This window comes from Poecilia latipinna, unplaced genomic scaffold (assembly GCF_001443285.1).
Source record: "Poecilia latipinna isolate Pla-1442-1.1 unplaced genomic scaffold, P_latipinna-1.0 Scaffold2261, whole genome shotgun sequence".
Lineage (NCBI taxonomy): Eukaryota > Metazoa > Chordata > Actinopteri > Cyprinodontiformes > Poeciliidae > Poecilia > Poecilia latipinna.
Window position 1 is genome coordinate 1 of NW_015114877.1, and position 15,664 is coordinate 15,664.

Genomic DNA, 15,664 nt, shown 5'->3' on the forward strand with positions numbered 1-15,664 from the left:
AGTTTACAAAACAGTAATTAAAAGGTACAATTTAGACATCATAAATTTACTTAAGTACAAACTAAATAAAAACTTACAAAATAGAACATAAGACAAGAGTCCATGAAGGAGGTTTAAGAAATGCTATTATGCTCTTAAAGAGGGAGTGTTGTGCAAAAGTTTTTTTTTAAGCTTTATATTATGTTATAACGTTATTCCCTCATCAGCAACATATGCAAACTGTTGCTTTTACTCATTAATGCATGTTTTAGAAATCGTTGAATCGCCCGTGGCAACCATTCAAGGTTGCCTTAACGAACTGATGAACTACTTCTCAGTCAGCGCTCCTACAAATGTTTGTAAACCGCATCAGCACACGGCATGGAGAAGTGTTGACACTAAAGACACAGACGCCAATTTCAAAGGGTCAGATACAGATATGACACATGTCTTTTAAGTGGGTTTTGACATTTGCAGCATTTTCATACCAGCTGAAGGCAGCATAGTTACTTCATTGAACTAAGAAAATGGCACTTTGTGACTGACAAATAGACAATACCCCCCTTTGAGAAGAGTTTTAAACCCATTTGCAGATTATTTCTGGATCAAGGGTGCAGCATATTTGTAAATGTGCCAAAAGATCAGCTGATAAAATGATTTATTAGCGATATCATACATTATGCATCCATTACAACGTGTTGTGCATCAATGAAAGGGATGTTACCAAGAATTTAATGTGCATGTATCAGTGGCAATGCTGTTGGAAACTCAACCTGCTGTTTTTCTGTATGTTGAACAAACACAAGATGTATTTACAATGAAATAAGTCTAAAAAGCCAAAACTGTCTGAGAAGACGACTCAGGTCAAACGTGGATGCAGATTGCTCTTGCTTTCTGTGACGGCTCTTACATAATTCGGTGGTGGCGTTCACCAGGGCGGAGTCCCGTTTCCTCCTCCGGAGGGCTGAGCACGTCGGATCTAAAACATGGACGCACGTGTCACGACAAAGTTATTTCAGATTTATTCCAGGTGGAGTTAACAGTAGAAGAAATTAGATTTTTCCTTTTTTTTTTTTTTTAGCCTTATGTAAAAACAAAAATAAAGAAAGGCCTCCTATTTTAACCGGAACAGGACAACAAGCCATCATCTCTCTTCTTTCACGCATCATTGTATTTTTGTTTTGTTTAGCTACCCTGTCTAGGCGGCGTCTCGGATTGTAAGTTGGACTGAAACAGCAGCCCAGCATCGTAGAACACACTCATACTGTCCTTTCCTCCGCCGTGTGTGCAACCGACGTCGTGGTTCTCAACTGTGTCCCACACCTGAGGAATCAAAAGAGCTCCTTAAGATAAAACGTTTAAAAAAAAAAAGATGAATATTTGACATGCAAAGACGCTTTGGCTTTAAGTGCTGAACATGGTCAGGAGAGAAGATCACCTTTTTCTGCGTCAGACGGTATTTCTTGTTAAGAGCGATGACGCCTTTGTCCACGGCCACCAGCCCCACTGTGGCCTCAGGATCTCCTGTGATTTTCAGGTCAAACTTTCTCCGAGGTTCGTAGGAGGCGGAAAGTTTCAGTGGCTCTAGTTTCAGCTGTTGGAAGTAGATGGGACCGTCCCTTATTTCCATGCATAATATGATTAAAAGAGTAAGAACTGTGAATAACAGCAGAAGGCATGTAGACAATGAGATGAGGACGATGCTTAGAGAACGGGAGCGCTGGGAGACACAAACGTTATCATCTAAAACAAAAGAGCAGACAATTTAAAGCAGAATTTACACTGTACACAAGAGCCCTTTTACTCCCTTCACACACATTAAATCACAATTCTTACTTAATTTCTTCATCTTCATATCTTTGAAATGTTTTTTTCTTTACATGCCAATATGGTTTCAATACAACAAAAGAACCATTTGTGAGAACCTTTATGTTTTAAAGTGTGTCCAAATATTTACCATGATCAATAACACTGAACAGCTGAACTCAGTTAGAAGTTGGATTTAATTTTCAGTTTTCCTGTCTAGATATCTTGGTGAATGTAAATCCATAAGATGCCAGATGGTCTCTAAGAAATGTCTGAACTTTAATTTTCCACTGTGAGCCCTGCTGCTGCACCGTGCCTCACCGAGCCGAGGCAGGAGTCCTTCACGTCCACCCAGACTGAATCCGACACCACCTCGTTGTCATTGGGATGGTAGAAGGCCAGGATGCGGAATGACGGCAGCATCTCCTTGGTAACGGTGAGGGTCATGGATATCATCACTTGACCTTTCGCTCTAAAGCGTCCATGCTTTATTAATTGACCTCTGCTCTGGATCTGAAAGCAGGAATAAATAAATAAAAATAAAAAAAAGACTGCATAAAGCTCTGCTTCAGACGTTTTTAGAAGCAAACATAAAATTTGCTCTCGCACCAAATATGTCACGTCGTTTTCTGGATTGTCCTGTTTGTTGAGGTTGATGTTCACTTTCAGGTTATCTCCTGGTTTTACTTCTGCTGTTGTCACTCCTGCAGAGACAACAGTCATTTACCACAAAGTGTGTTTATGCAGAGAAAACTGATGGACATAAATCTAGTGTTTACCAATGTGGATGTAGTTTTTGCTTGTTGAGCGATAAGGCAGAGCAGTCATGCTTGCCGACGCTTGTCGTTCAGCTGAAATTCGAGGATTTTTGGTCCTTACCTACACAGTTAAGCAAAAGTATAAATATTAAAGAAATATAATTGACAAACAGAGATGCACTCTAGCAAACACAGCTATAGAGCTCTTACAGGTATGAATAAATACAATTAAATGGTTTTTTTTTAGAGGAAGAAAATATTACTCGATACATCATGTTTTTGAATCACACTATTGTCAGAAATGCGAGAAACTTACAAGAGTGTTCATGCAGGCTTCGATGCTTATTTTAAACATGAGATCAACATCCTGAATAGGCGTCTATCCATGTGCCTAGATAAAAATGTGAAACAACACATTTCTACCAATTCTCAGGACTTACTGTGATCTTTAGCGGTCCGGCGTTTTCCAGCGTATTGATTGAAAGTCTCGCCATGCCGTTGGCAGAAGTAACGCCTTCAACATCAGCTTCATCGATCGCAACAGGAACTCCTTGTGCTGAAGTGCCGTCGGGATTCAGAACCTCAACCTTTCAAGAAACAATCAGACAAAGATCAATCGTATCTGACAGAACTGGATATGGTCAAACATTCGCATGGAAAAGAGAAGAAAGAGGATGTGTGAGGAACCTGAAAGTCTGATCTTTGGACCAACAGTTCATTAAAATGCACAAATTCACAAAGTGATTCGCTTAGACTCTAAGCAACCAGCTACAAATCAGTCAAATGTGACCCATCAGACTATCAGTTTGTCTGCATGTGAATCAAAACAGGACAAAAGAAATCTTACCGCAAAATCAAAAGACAATCCCGGTTTGAAATATTTGGGTGTTTTGGAGAACTGGACGATGTACGGTGATATGACAATGTAAATATCTCTCAGCTCTGCCTCCACCATCTCACTACCTGTGAGGATAAGAATGAAGTGTCAGGCTTTCATTGTGTTGTTTCACAGGAGTGGGGACACATAATAGCTCTGGATGTCACAGCACACCACTTTACAGATAAAATGGTACGTAGTCACAATATAATAATAATAAAAATGGCCTTTAAGGCTTCCATTGTTGGAAGAAGTGAGTTCAGTTCCTTCAGGGAATAACCCTGAAACCAGGCCCTAATGCTGAAATTATGCACTTCAGGATAATGTCAGCCCTTTTTACACAAAGTGATCGGTCTGAACATTTTCCAATAAGATTGTGACATGATACGATCCTCACTGGGTTTTAAAGTTAAATCATAAGGCACATCAGTCATAATTTCCACCAAAAAAAATGATAAACAAAATAAAGCTGAGGCTTAAAATAATAATTTTAAAAATATATATGGTACAATTGCTTTTCAGTATTTTATCAACGGAAATTTCTAAATATTTATAACAAAAAAACATGACAAATGAAAAAGTGTTAAACTGAGTACTGAAGAACAGAGGACACATTTATTTAAATGATCCATAACATACTAATTTACATTATGTTCAAGATTTTAACAGTTTAGAAACGTCATGTTGTATTTTACGAGTTTAATTATTTGTATTGTTGCACTTCCAGGACTCCAAGGCAACACGTTTACGTAAAAGCTTTAACAGAATCAAGATGACCCATTTCATTAGGACACACACACTGTGATAAACTGACTACCACAGTTTTTCCTGGATAAGTGACACTGATCCCCAACGACCTCTGCTTCTCTTACCGTCGCTCGTCAGCACGCTGACCGCCACAAATATGGAGCTGCCCATAAGATCGGTGAAGTTTTCAAAGCTCTGAGTAATGTGTTCTCTCTTCAGGGTCACCACTCCTTCTCCTCTCTCGATCTAATGTCACACAACGCAGGTTAACTTTAGAGTTTGGTGTTGTCACACATTTACATCTCATTTACACTCACAGGCAACTGTAGTATCTAACCACACAGCTGCAACTCAATGTATTCACCAACAATGTCAGTGGTTTGTTACATTCCTAGCTGTTTGAAGACATCCAAAAATTAGAAAGAATGAACTCCAGTGAAAATGCTTCCCATTCTTACGAGCTAGTTTCAAGTTAGTAACTGGGGCTTTGTTTAAAGAAGCAAAGTTTTTCCACAGTGTTTCCATGACAACTTTCCAGTTTTAAAGTGCCGTACTTAGAAAAAGGTGAGATTTCATCGGTACAAACTGTCTGTTTCACAGACATAAAGCCAAATGCAACAGAAAAATAACTGAAGGTAAAGACCTACCGGCACTCTCTGAAGTGAGCTGGGGAAACTCTTCTTTTGATTTTGATGGACAACTCCAAAAGCTCCATATGCAGAGCCTTCTACATCTTCACCAAACATGTACCTGAAATCAGCAGGAAGGCACTTTTATTTATTAACGTCCCAACACGAGTTTCTACTGCGGTAGATCAAAGTACTACAGAAAACTTAAATCAATCTGATAATCAATACTTGTCTCCTACAAAGAAAAACTCAACGTACGTGGCCTTGATGTCTACGTGGAGTTCTTTGCTGTCCGAAAAGAAGAACGAACTTCGGCGTATCAGTTTGACGTCGAAACTGGGCAGCACTGAAAGTTTAAGGTTTGAGTGAGCCCTGACACCAGAACAATCACAACCAGCACGTCAGGGAAACTGACGCAACTCACCGTATTCTTTGATTTCAAACTCTGCAGAGTAGCTCATCTGTGGTATGCTTTGAAACCTCGCCACGATTCTCCAAAGTCCAACACTTGACACACGGCACACAGGAAGAGCATCAGGATGTATGGCCTGTTTAAACAATCCTCCCATCTTTGACTGTCCATGTGTGCCAGTTAGTAGTAAAGTTAAGATAGAGTGAATAGGTAGCTATATTTGTTACATTACTGTCTTGAATTCCTTAGTGAGTCAGTTTACTGGTAAGTCAAGTTAATACGACACAAATCGACAAGATCCTTCACTTTACTGTAGCCAAAAACATTCAGGAAAACTGTAGCAATAAAATTATGTGTTTAAAAATTACGAGTTAAAACATTAGCACTGTTGATTATAGATTAACATAAACTTGTTTCCTTTGCGTTATTTGAGGTCTGAAAGCGCTTTTGCTTTATTTTCACTATTTCTCATTTTCTGTAAATAAATACTAAATTTTCGCTTGGAATTTCAGAGACATGATGTCAGTAATTTATAGAATAAGAGCTCAACATGATACTCAAACATGATTTTACCCTTTTATAAAGAGTAAAATCAGAGAAACTGGTCATTTTAAGTGAACTCTTAATTTTTTCCAGAGCATATAAAAATGCCATATACTCACCTGACAACTTCAGCAAGTTGAAAATCTCCAGAATGAATTCCTGACCTCAGAGCGACTGGATCCAGCGGTAGAATGACACCTTCAGGGGTCTAAAGGGTTGAAATCAAGATTTATTGTTATTAAAACTGATAATTAAAATGCTTTTAGTAAATCCTTAATTTAAAAATTATCGTTCTATGAATCTGTATTAATAAATATCAGTCAATTTGTTTAAATACGGCACAGAAACTTCACATATTGACACATATTGTGAGAAATCACTTCTAGAAATGCTTAGTGAACATGGAGTTACCATCTATGTTTTTTGTTTATAACATAACATGCAACAATAATATTCAAATGTTAAATAAATTACCACAAACTCAATGGCAACAGAAGCGTCCATCTGGGTCATGTTGTCTCTCTCCACAGGCTTCATGTCAGGCGTCATCGCAAATATCCTGTAATGAACTGCAGCAAAGATATTACACATCTAATTATCATGAGACTTTTTACATGAACCCATCAGGTAAAACTGTGGACTGAACTCCCATTTTCTCAAAAATAAAACATTAAAACTTCCATTGCTAAGTTCTAACTTGGACGTAAACTTCTGCAAATACCATCAGACCCCGACAAATTTTTGTCCCCATTGTTTGTCTCTTTCTTTTTATATTTTCTACTTAGAAATAACTTAGTATTGCCTAAAATTCAGCTGAGGAAAAAGAGTCTGTCTCAGAAATCAAGACCATCTTCATTTGCAATTTGAACTTCCTGACTGATTTCATGACCGTCTCTGGTGTTAAAGTCGCCTCGTTTAAACAACCTAACAGGCCAGGTGTGTTTGTGGCGCTGTCGGACTCACCTTTGCTGTTGGGCGTGTAGAGCGCTTTGTCCGTCTGGATGAAGATGTAGCCGGCATGCAGGGACAAGAGGACGACTTTCTCCAGCTTTGCATCGGGGAACTGAGCTTGCAGATACACATAGTGCTTTAAGTTTGGACTGCGAATGAAGTCGTCAGCAGGAATCTGTCAAAGATTTAAAAGAAATGTTTGTAAGGAGTGAGCGGTTTTTATATTGGACATTTGAAGACGGTTCAAAATGTTTTATTTGCACACTTTTCATGAATTAAATCCGCAAACGTTTGAGGTAAACCTCGGTTTCAACATCACCTCAACTTCCCCAAAGCCTTGAAATCTGTTTGCAGTGTTGAGGTTCACAGAGGCGTGTGCAAGTCTTTGAGATTTGGTCGGCCAGTTCATCACACTGATGCCGACGGTGAAGTTGTTCTCACTGGGGCAGTCCTGGCACTCCACGAAGATGTTTTGTGGTCTTCCCAGCCGCAGCAGGTTGGGGGCAGACATCACCTTCCTGCAGAGCAGAAACAGGACAGGAGGTAAACGTAAAGTTTTGACCGGCCAGACTGGACCCAGTTACAGGTCACTGACATCTTATCACAGATAAATCATTTACCTTTTCGTTTCACAACATTTGTTTGAGTCTATTAAAGTTTCTGTTTACCCTGCATATCCAAAAACATTTCTCATGTTCAATGTGTGATTTATTGAGTTTTTTTCCCCCTGACCCAAATCCAACAGGTAACATTTTATTGTTATTCTTTATTACAAACACATTAAATCTTTTTTTTAACCTGCCTAATGGTACTTTGACACTTTAAGCTTTCAAATGTTTTCTTCCAGTCTTCATATTTTGTTGACCATCACCTCAGTCTGTAAAAATTAGCCTCGTAACATTAACACAATATCAGTGTTTGACACACAAAGTTGGCAAAAAATACATTTTAGTCTCCAAATATTAAAATACTGTTTCAAAGCTAAACGTATTTTATGAAACCTTTTTTACGTAAAACTTCCTGTAGAAAAGTTAAATTTTCGCCATAAGTTTGGGAATGGATATATTTGATAATTTCTCTGCCTATTAATTGATCTTCCTTGACCCTTTGGGATGATCTATTAACAAATAGATCAAATTTATAACTTTCTCTAACAGGATTGAAGACAGGCAGGCATGCAGTGATAAAAAACTAGAGGATAGAAGAAGATCAGACTTACATTGGAGCTGCTGCTGTCCTAGAAATCACAGAAATAAAAGCCACTGAGGTAAACAACCACCACTGCTGTGTCCTCGTCATCCTGCAGCCTGACCCCGTATTGACTGTTGGTGCAGCAGGTTTCCGTCATGCAGCCGCTTCCTTCTGTGTGGACTTTCACTTCCCCTGTCACATGTCTCATTCACGGTGTAATCCTTAAAATATGTCCTAATTTAAAAACTAACCTCTTAACCCCTTTTCAAAGCAGTACATCCAATGAGTTTACTCTCTTACCTGGATTTGATCAATATATTTTTACTATAAAGTCAGTTTATGTTTAAGTTACTGGCCAGATGCGTGTTGCTTTTAAGAGCATTGTAATGAATCTTCCTACTTATGCTAATGTATGAAAAATAGGTAGATTAAGTCTATAATACTTTATTCAAATAGCAAAAAATTTTGAACTTAGCAAGTAAATTTAACTGAGGAGACAGACTCCTACAGATATGTTCACATACAAATGCTAACAGATTGTCATTGTTGATTGTTTTGTCACAGCTTTAGAAACAGAAGATTCATTGTCAGACTCTCTGCAGGGAGAACATTTTTTATTTGTTGGATAATATATGAAGAAAGCGCACATTAATAAACATTTCTGTAAATTCACCGGCTTAACTAAAAAGGTTAATTTCTATGACAGATGACATGAGCACGACAATCATAAAAAAAAAGTCATCCCAGTAATTAAAATACCAAGAGCATGTAATTAAAAACAAATATAACATTTCACTTACTTACTTACTTCACCCGTAAGATGAAGGCAACAAGAACAAATGCATTTTAATAGGAAAGAACATTTAAAAAATAAAAAAAATAAAAACAAAGAGAAATCTGTTTAGACTGGAAACTTGACATCCTGGTCCTGGAGGCGGGTCACAAAAGTTGAGTGAGGGGAATTTAGTTTGGGTCCGTTTTATTCAAAGCATCCAAAGGCAGTGAACTGGTCGACCATCTCCTCCAGACACATACAGACAGGTCGGTGCGCCTCCAGCTGGCACTCCATTACTAAGGGCCAGTACTCGATCCAGGTGTTCCCTCCAAGCGTATACCAGCGGCTGAGTAACACAAGTCAGAAGAAATACTCTTCATTACATCGCCACACAGTGAGGGACTTTACAAGCAGATGGTTTTCCATCAACCGATGTAATATTTATTGTTATCAATAGTAGACGTTGATGCACAAAAGTCATTTTAAAGAGGATTTTGTACGAATGTGAAATTGATACTAATCTCCAGTTACCTCATGTTGAGTTCGTCATTATTTATGTCTCTGGATGAGCCCATGATCAGGTAGGTCTTGCCTGTTTGCAGATCTAAAGCATCTCTGCATGCTTTTTTGCCAAGAAACTTGCGCTGTTTACCTTGTGCTTCCACATCAAGGTTAACTGTAAAGTAGTGACAAAATCTGGTCAAAAACAACAACAAAAAATCATAATTTTAGCTGTTTATCTGTATTTATACAAACCGGATTCCAAAAAAGTTAGGACACTAAACAAATTGTGAATAAATTCACAAATTGTGATTTTTTTTTGTTTTAGTTGGGTCACCCCTATGTCTTAAATTTGGGGACAAATGGTGCCAACCTCCAATATTTTATTCACTATAGGACACAAATCACAGATCAAAAGTTTAAACTGAGAGAATGTATCATTTTAAGGGAAAAATATGTTTCAAAATTTCACGACATCAACAAATCCCAAAAAAGTTGGGACAAGGCCATTTTTACAACTGTGTGGCATCCCCCCTTCTTACAACACTCATAAGACGTGTGGGGACAGAGGAGACCAGTTTCTTAAGTTTAGAAATAGAAATTCTCCCATTCATGTCTAATACAGGCCTCTAACTGTTCATTCGTCTTGGGCTGACTTTGTCGCACCTTCCTCTTTATGATGCGCCAAATGTTCTCTATAGGTGAAAGATCTGGACTGCAGGCTGGACATTTCAGTACCCAGATCCTTCTCCTACGTAGCCATGATGTTGTGATTGCTGCAGAATGTGGTCTGGCATTATCTTGTTGAAAAATGCAGGGTCTTCCCTGAAAGAGATGACGTCTAGATGGGAGCATATGTTGTTCTAGAACCTGAACATAGTTCTCTGCATTAATGGAGACATGCAAGCTGCCCAGGCCACCAGCACTCATGCAGCCCCAGACCATCAACGATGCAGGCTTCTGAACGTTGATAACATCTTGGCTTATCCTTGTCCTCTCTGGTCCGGATGACATGGCGTCCCAGTGTTCCATAAAGAACTTCAAATCGCGACTCATCTGACCACAGAACAGTTGTCCATTTTGCTTCACTCCATTTTAAATGACTCCTGGCCCAGTGCAAACAACTGAGCTTGTGGAGCTGCTTAGAAATGGCTTCCTCTTTGCACTGTAGAGTTTCAGCTGGCAGCGGCGGATGGCACGGTGGATTGTGTTCACTGACGATGCTTTCTGGAAGTATTTCTGAGCACATGCTGTTATTTCCTTGACATTCCTGTTTGAGGTGCAGTGACGTTTAAGGGCCAGGAGATTACGAGCATCCAGTAGAGTTTTACGGCCTTGACCCTTACACACAGCGATTGTTCCAGATTCTCTGAATCTTTTGATGATGTTATGCACGGTTGATGATGATAACTTAAAAGTCTTTGCCATTTTATGCTGGGTAGCACCATTCTGGTATTGCTGCACCATCTTTCTGCGCAACAATGGTGGAATTGGTGATCCTCTTACCATCTTGGCTTCAGAGACACTGACACTCTAAGAAACTCTTTTTATACCCAATCATGTTGTCAATTGACCTAATTAGTGTTGGTTGGTCTTCCAGCGGTTTGTTATATGTTCAATTTACTTTTTTCAGCCACTTATTGCTACTTGTCCCAACTTTTTTGGGATTTGTAGACACTGTGAAATTTTGAATCAACAAATATTTCCTTTAAAATGTTACATTTACTCAGATTAAACTTTTAATCTGTCATCTATGTTCTATTACGAATAAAATATTGACATTTGCCATCTCCACATCATTGCATTCAGTTTTTATTCACAATTTGTGTAGTGTCCCAAATTTTTTTGGAATCCGGTTTGTAGTAGCATTGCTGCTTCAGTGAATTGAAACACTTACAAGAAAGAAGAAAGAATGGCATTTGATCCATAAGTTGACCAATAAATTGACTCGATAATCAGAAATGGTTTTTAAACTGTCCTCATCAGGCCGTTCAAACACTCAACTGACCGACATTACATAACATTAGCATCGGACATGAATGTGCTTTTGCTTCTGCCTCAGTTAGTGAACAGGAACTGGTCTCCATCTCAGATGAACCAAAGGCTCATGTAAGACATGTTCTGTATCCAAACTTGCGCTAAACTGAACAGGTGAAGTAGGACGACGCTTTTGTTAGCACAACGGTTTTGCTATCTGCCTGCGGATGCGTAGAATAAACCCAACAGCGGTGGATCCTGCACATGTGGGCTTTCACACCTCAGCGGGAGAAAAGTTTCACTCAGAGCTGCTTTTGAAAACTGCCGGCATCAGAGACACTGATGCCACGTAAACGAGCGGCAACAAAAATGTTATCAAACCTAAAGTTTGTCAAATGCCGTCATCAAAATGATCAAGCATAATTATCATCAAATATATATTGATTAATACTCCATTTATCAGTCACAGGGAGCTCTAAACAGATGGGCTTTTAATCTTGATTTAGTGGAAGTCAGCGTTTCGGCTGTGTTGCAGTTTAGAGGAGGATAAAAACTTCATGCTGCTTCACCATTTTTGGTTCTAGTTCTGGGTACGCAGAGTGGACTTGAGCCAGAACACCCGAGTGATCTGGAAGGTTAATAAAAACCTTACAACGATTCAACCGAAACATCTCAAAGTCTAATCTCTGAGCTACCGGGAGCCATTGTCAGGACTGGGGTGATGTGCTCCATCTTCCTTGGTTTTAGTGCAGCAGCGCTCTGGATAACCTGCAGCTGGAGGATCAGACGTAGAGAGCCAAAGAATGACAATGCAACGGTCAAGGAAAGAGCAATGGTTCGCCAGATGAGCCTTTGGACGTGGCTTTTGTTTTAGTACATTATTTGAGATGAGGAAATCTCTACCGGATGTTTCTGTAGAAATGCCCTGCTTTCATTATGTAGTACCATTGTAGTGCAAACATTTTACTTTGTCACAGTACTAGCAATGTAAATCAAGGTTAATATTTGAATCCCATGTTCCCGTCAGACTAAAACAGAGAACAGGGCAGAGATATCAGGAGACATTTTATCACCTACCTTCTTTGATCACCTCCAAAATTTGTAGAGTGTAAACGTCAGCCGACGGCCTGTCAACTAACTCTTGCACTCTTACCTTATAGACTGACGAGAGACAAAGATCGTTAGTCTGTTTGCAAGTATATTTTGATACCTATTAACACTTAGAGCCACAGAAAAAATGAGGTGAACTTAGCCTGAAATTATTTACACCCAACTGCAGAAAATCACAGACCCCAAATACCAAACATGATCGTCATCACTTACTACACAGAAATCTGTACAGCACAGAGATGTCTTTGAAACACTTCAGTACATCTCAAAAGAAATAGATGTGCACAAAATGTTTGAGGAAGAGTATTTTTGATTCTCTATATATATATAAAAAAAATACATATATGCGCAAATGTAAAGACTTACTAAAATTTATAGTGGAATCACAAATCTTCCCAAGACGCTCGTTGTCATTGACTTTTCCTTTTTTCTGACCATTGCACATCTCTGGAATTAAAAATATAAATGCATAAAAGAATATTATTTGCATATGGCTACACATTTAAAAAGAAAGTTAATGATAATTACTACATAATAACAGTGACGCATAATTTATGGGGTAATTTAACTGTTTTGAGTCGAGTGTGCAGGATTTCTCTTGTCTCTGAGCAGAGAGACGTTTTGCGTACAAGGAGAAAATCTGAGTAAGAACACAAAAATCTGAGAGAGCACAGAGAATATTTGAAAGGCAGCAGAAGCACTACAAGTTTTGAGAACAAAAGACAAGGCATTCTGCTTTCAGACTGAAAATGTATGCTCTCGACTTATGGCACTAAAATTCCCCCATAAGAACTGAACAGTTCCTGTCACTGTACTAGCACTTAATTCAGGAACAAAATTTGCTGTCCAAACATTTCCCCTGTATCATTTGTTACTTGATAAGATCCTAATAACAAAATTAAACCTACAGTTGGGACGAGTGTTTTCAGTAGATGTTTCGCAAATGGCTTCCAAAGTGCTAAATACTGACTCCATTAGCAAAAATATTGTGATGACCATGGAACCTATAAGTGCGACATAGTTTTCACACAGGCAGTTTGTATGTGGGACAAAATAGTTTTGAAGTATTGAAGTTGATGGAAAAAAATTAAAAGAATCTGGACTGAACGCCAAACCTCACAGTACAGGACTACTGGTGTTCCATACATAAGATGTGGTGCAGAAAAGGCATCACTGTTTCACCGCTTGCTATTAAAAATAAATCAGTTCACTGAGAATTGTTTTTGCATGTCGGAAAAAGCCCCACAGTTTTGTCAATGTAACAGTTTGAAGCAGCTTTGTTTGGGAAATTCTCTTTTTTTTTTTTTCAAGCAAAGATTGAAAATTGATTGGTTTGCAGGTGAGCATTTCCACACTGGGCAGCGCAGACAGCAGAGGAGCACTCAGCTGACAGCCGCTGCTCTGTTACCTTCAGCGCAAACGCAATGTCCGTTCAAACACAGCTTGGACAGAGACCCGGTTGTCTCAGGGCCGTAGGATTTCACACAAGGTTTCTCTGCAACAACAACATATGTTTGAAACAAGTTGCACTTTACAAGGGAATCATTTCTGTAATTTAGAATTAAAATATGCATTTCATTTCTTCAAAATAGAACTGTGAAAATTGTTCATAGTTTTTTTTTTTTTTTTGCTGGGCATTCCTGCAGCTGGAAACTTACGGTTGTAATATTCATAGACCTTCACAGCAGCTGGTTGCAGGATTCCAGTTTTCATCTCCTGGTGGATCCGGAAAGAGATCTCCTCCTGCTGCGTGTGAGAAATCTGGCACAAAAAGTGCACAAGACATAAATATATAAAACGTCTACATTTTTTTATAGTAGTAAACATTTTTAGAGATTAAATTTAGACACTCCCATAAGAGTATTGTTGAGTACATCCATGCTGCACTAAGCCGGTCTGCCTGAAACTAAATAAGCCTCATTTTAAACCCGTGAAGAATGGAGAATTTATAAATTAATAGACTATTTTAATATGGATGAAAACCCGGTATTAAGCAAGATGTTGCACAATCTAGAGGAAGTCTTACCTTATCCAGATAAAGGGTGAGAGATCCTCTTTCTGACAGAAATGTTTGAGCGTCATATTTGGAGATGACAGGAGAACGGCCTGTAGACAACTGTTAACACACATTTTAAAAGGTTATGCAAATAAAACGGGTTTGGATTTTTCCGGATGTTTGTTTTTTCTGCACTCTTACTGCGTCCAGGTCAGGCTTGTTAAAGGTGAAGCCGGATGGTAAATCGACATCCACGATTGATAAAGATGCATCGCGGTCTCTGTTCTTAAACCTGCAGACAAACAAAGATTTTTATCATTACAAAAATATGAAATAGTTGAACACAGAGTAAGTTTAGCATGTGGGGGGAAAAAATGGATGGAATAAAATTTCTGGAAGGAGCTGAACGACGATTTTGGGAAATAAAATGTATTGAGAAATGAAAATATTTTAAGGGGTAAAAGACTATACACATAAAAGTTAACTTGAAACAAAGGAGTAAAATTGATATTCACAGTTCTCTCTGATACTCACCTGACCTGTATCCTCAACCTGTATACTTTTTCATCTTCGGTGATTTTTTCTGCAAGTGACAATAGATAAAAGGTTTTAGGTTTCTGTTTGTGCACCGATTTTGGCATTAATTTTACTCCATTCTTAGATTTTGACAGTAGGTATAAATACACCTACTGTCATATTTCCTTGGGTTTCTTCTCTTTTACTTTTTCATCACAGATCCACATTTCAGATCAGACAAATTTGAATAGGTGAAGAAAACCCAATACTAAACAGAGTTGATTGTGAACATTTTCTTTGGTTCAGTTTCACCACTGACAGCAACAGTTGATGACTTTCTGATCTGAGAAATCATGAGTTGACTAAAGGAATATTGTTTTTACCGGCTAAAGTATCTCAAAAGAAGATGATCATGCAGTGATGTAAAGAAATCTATCAGTAAAAGAGAAATTACCTGGCACAAGTTGCACACTCATATCAAATGCCTCACATGAGCTCTCAGGTTCCTTAGGAAGAGTGTAGTAGAGAGACAGGATCTTTCAAAGACAAAAAAAAAAAAAGTCCTAGTGAGTATTTCAGCAAATCTCAGAGGCATCTAAGAAAATCCATCTTTTTTAAATTACAGTTTCCTTCATTAATTAAATTGAAACAGCTATAAAATAAAACTTTACCTTCGTGATTTAGATATTGGTGAAAAGTGCCATTTTCCATTTATGCAATGCTGCATTTGCCAGTATATGCTGTTTTATGATACTATACATTACACAAAACATACAGTGTATTAAATTTACACGTCCGCACCTGAAGTATTGGCTACTCTGTGTCTTTAAACAATGTTGCTCATTAAAACTGTTTTAACCTTAATCAGATACAAAGTTAGCCTGATGCACTGCTAG

General features: G+C 38.4%; 2 protein-coding genes and 1 long non-coding RNA gene across 5 annotated transcripts in view; 1 reads left to right on the forward strand and 2 right to left on the reverse strand.

The window, feature by feature from the left end:
* Positions 1–776: 776 nt before the first annotated feature.
* LOC106937001 (complement C3-like) lies at positions 777–8,085 on the reverse strand. 2 transcript variants are annotated; one of them, XM_015018286.1, is made up of 17 exons: positions 7,922–8,085; positions 7,022–7,220; positions 6,715–6,877; positions 6,226–6,320; positions 5,871–5,959; positions 5,221–5,303; positions 5,055–5,142; positions 4,815–4,917; positions 4,293–4,413; positions 3,391–3,506; positions 2,984–3,130; positions 2,565–2,664; positions 2,395–2,489; positions 2,107–2,298; positions 1,418–1,573; positions 1,173–1,302; positions 777–958 (listed from the first exon to the last, which is right to left on the reverse strand). In XM_015018286.1, exons 1-17 carry the CDS (start codon positions 7,999–8,001, stop codon positions 792–794), a joined length of 2,124 nt encoding a protein of 707 aa, XP_014873772.1. In that variant the 5' UTR covers positions 8,002–8,085; the 3' UTR covers positions 777–791. The 2 variants fall into 2 exon arrangements, with proteins under 2 accessions (XP_014873772.1, XP_014873773.1); XM_015018287.1 differs by lacking the exons at positions 777–958; positions 1,173–1,302 and having other exon boundaries at positions 1,570–1,635.
* Positions 8,086–8,490: 405 nt separating this feature from the next.
* The window catches only part of LOC106937003 (complement C3-like), a 29,987-nt gene continuing 22,813 nt past the window's right edge, over positions 8,491–15,664 (reverse strand). For both annotated transcript variants that reach the window (XM_015018291.1, XM_015018290.1), the window contains exons 34-43: positions 15,223–15,304; positions 14,787–14,835; positions 14,454–14,544; positions 14,283–14,372; positions 13,915–14,017; positions 13,665–13,751; positions 12,623–12,703; positions 12,224–12,307; positions 9,200–9,344; positions 8,491–9,014 (exon numbers count right to left, since the gene is read on the reverse strand). In XM_015018291.1, the coding sequence (XP_014873777.1) occupies positions 8,873–9,014; positions 9,200–9,344; positions 12,224–12,307; positions 12,623–12,703; positions 13,665–13,751; positions 13,915–14,017; positions 14,283–14,372; positions 14,454–14,544; positions 14,787–14,835; positions 15,223–15,304 (954 nt within the window). In that variant the 3' untranslated portion in view covers positions 8,491–8,872. The remainder of the gene's footprint in view (positions 9,015–9,199; positions 9,345–12,223; positions 12,308–12,622; positions 12,704–13,664; positions 13,752–13,914; positions 14,018–14,282; positions 14,373–14,453; positions 14,545–14,786; positions 14,836–15,222; positions 15,305–15,664) is intronic.
* Positions 10,931–15,664, forward strand: part of LOC106937004 (uncharacterized) — a 15,750-nt gene continuing 11,016 nt past the window's right edge. The window contains exons 1-3 of the long non-coding RNA XR_001422287.1: positions 10,931–11,031; positions 11,534–11,536; positions 14,116–14,121. This is a non-coding gene — a long non-coding RNA (uncharacterized LOC106937004). The remainder of the gene's footprint in view (positions 11,032–11,533; positions 11,537–14,115; positions 14,122–15,664) is intronic.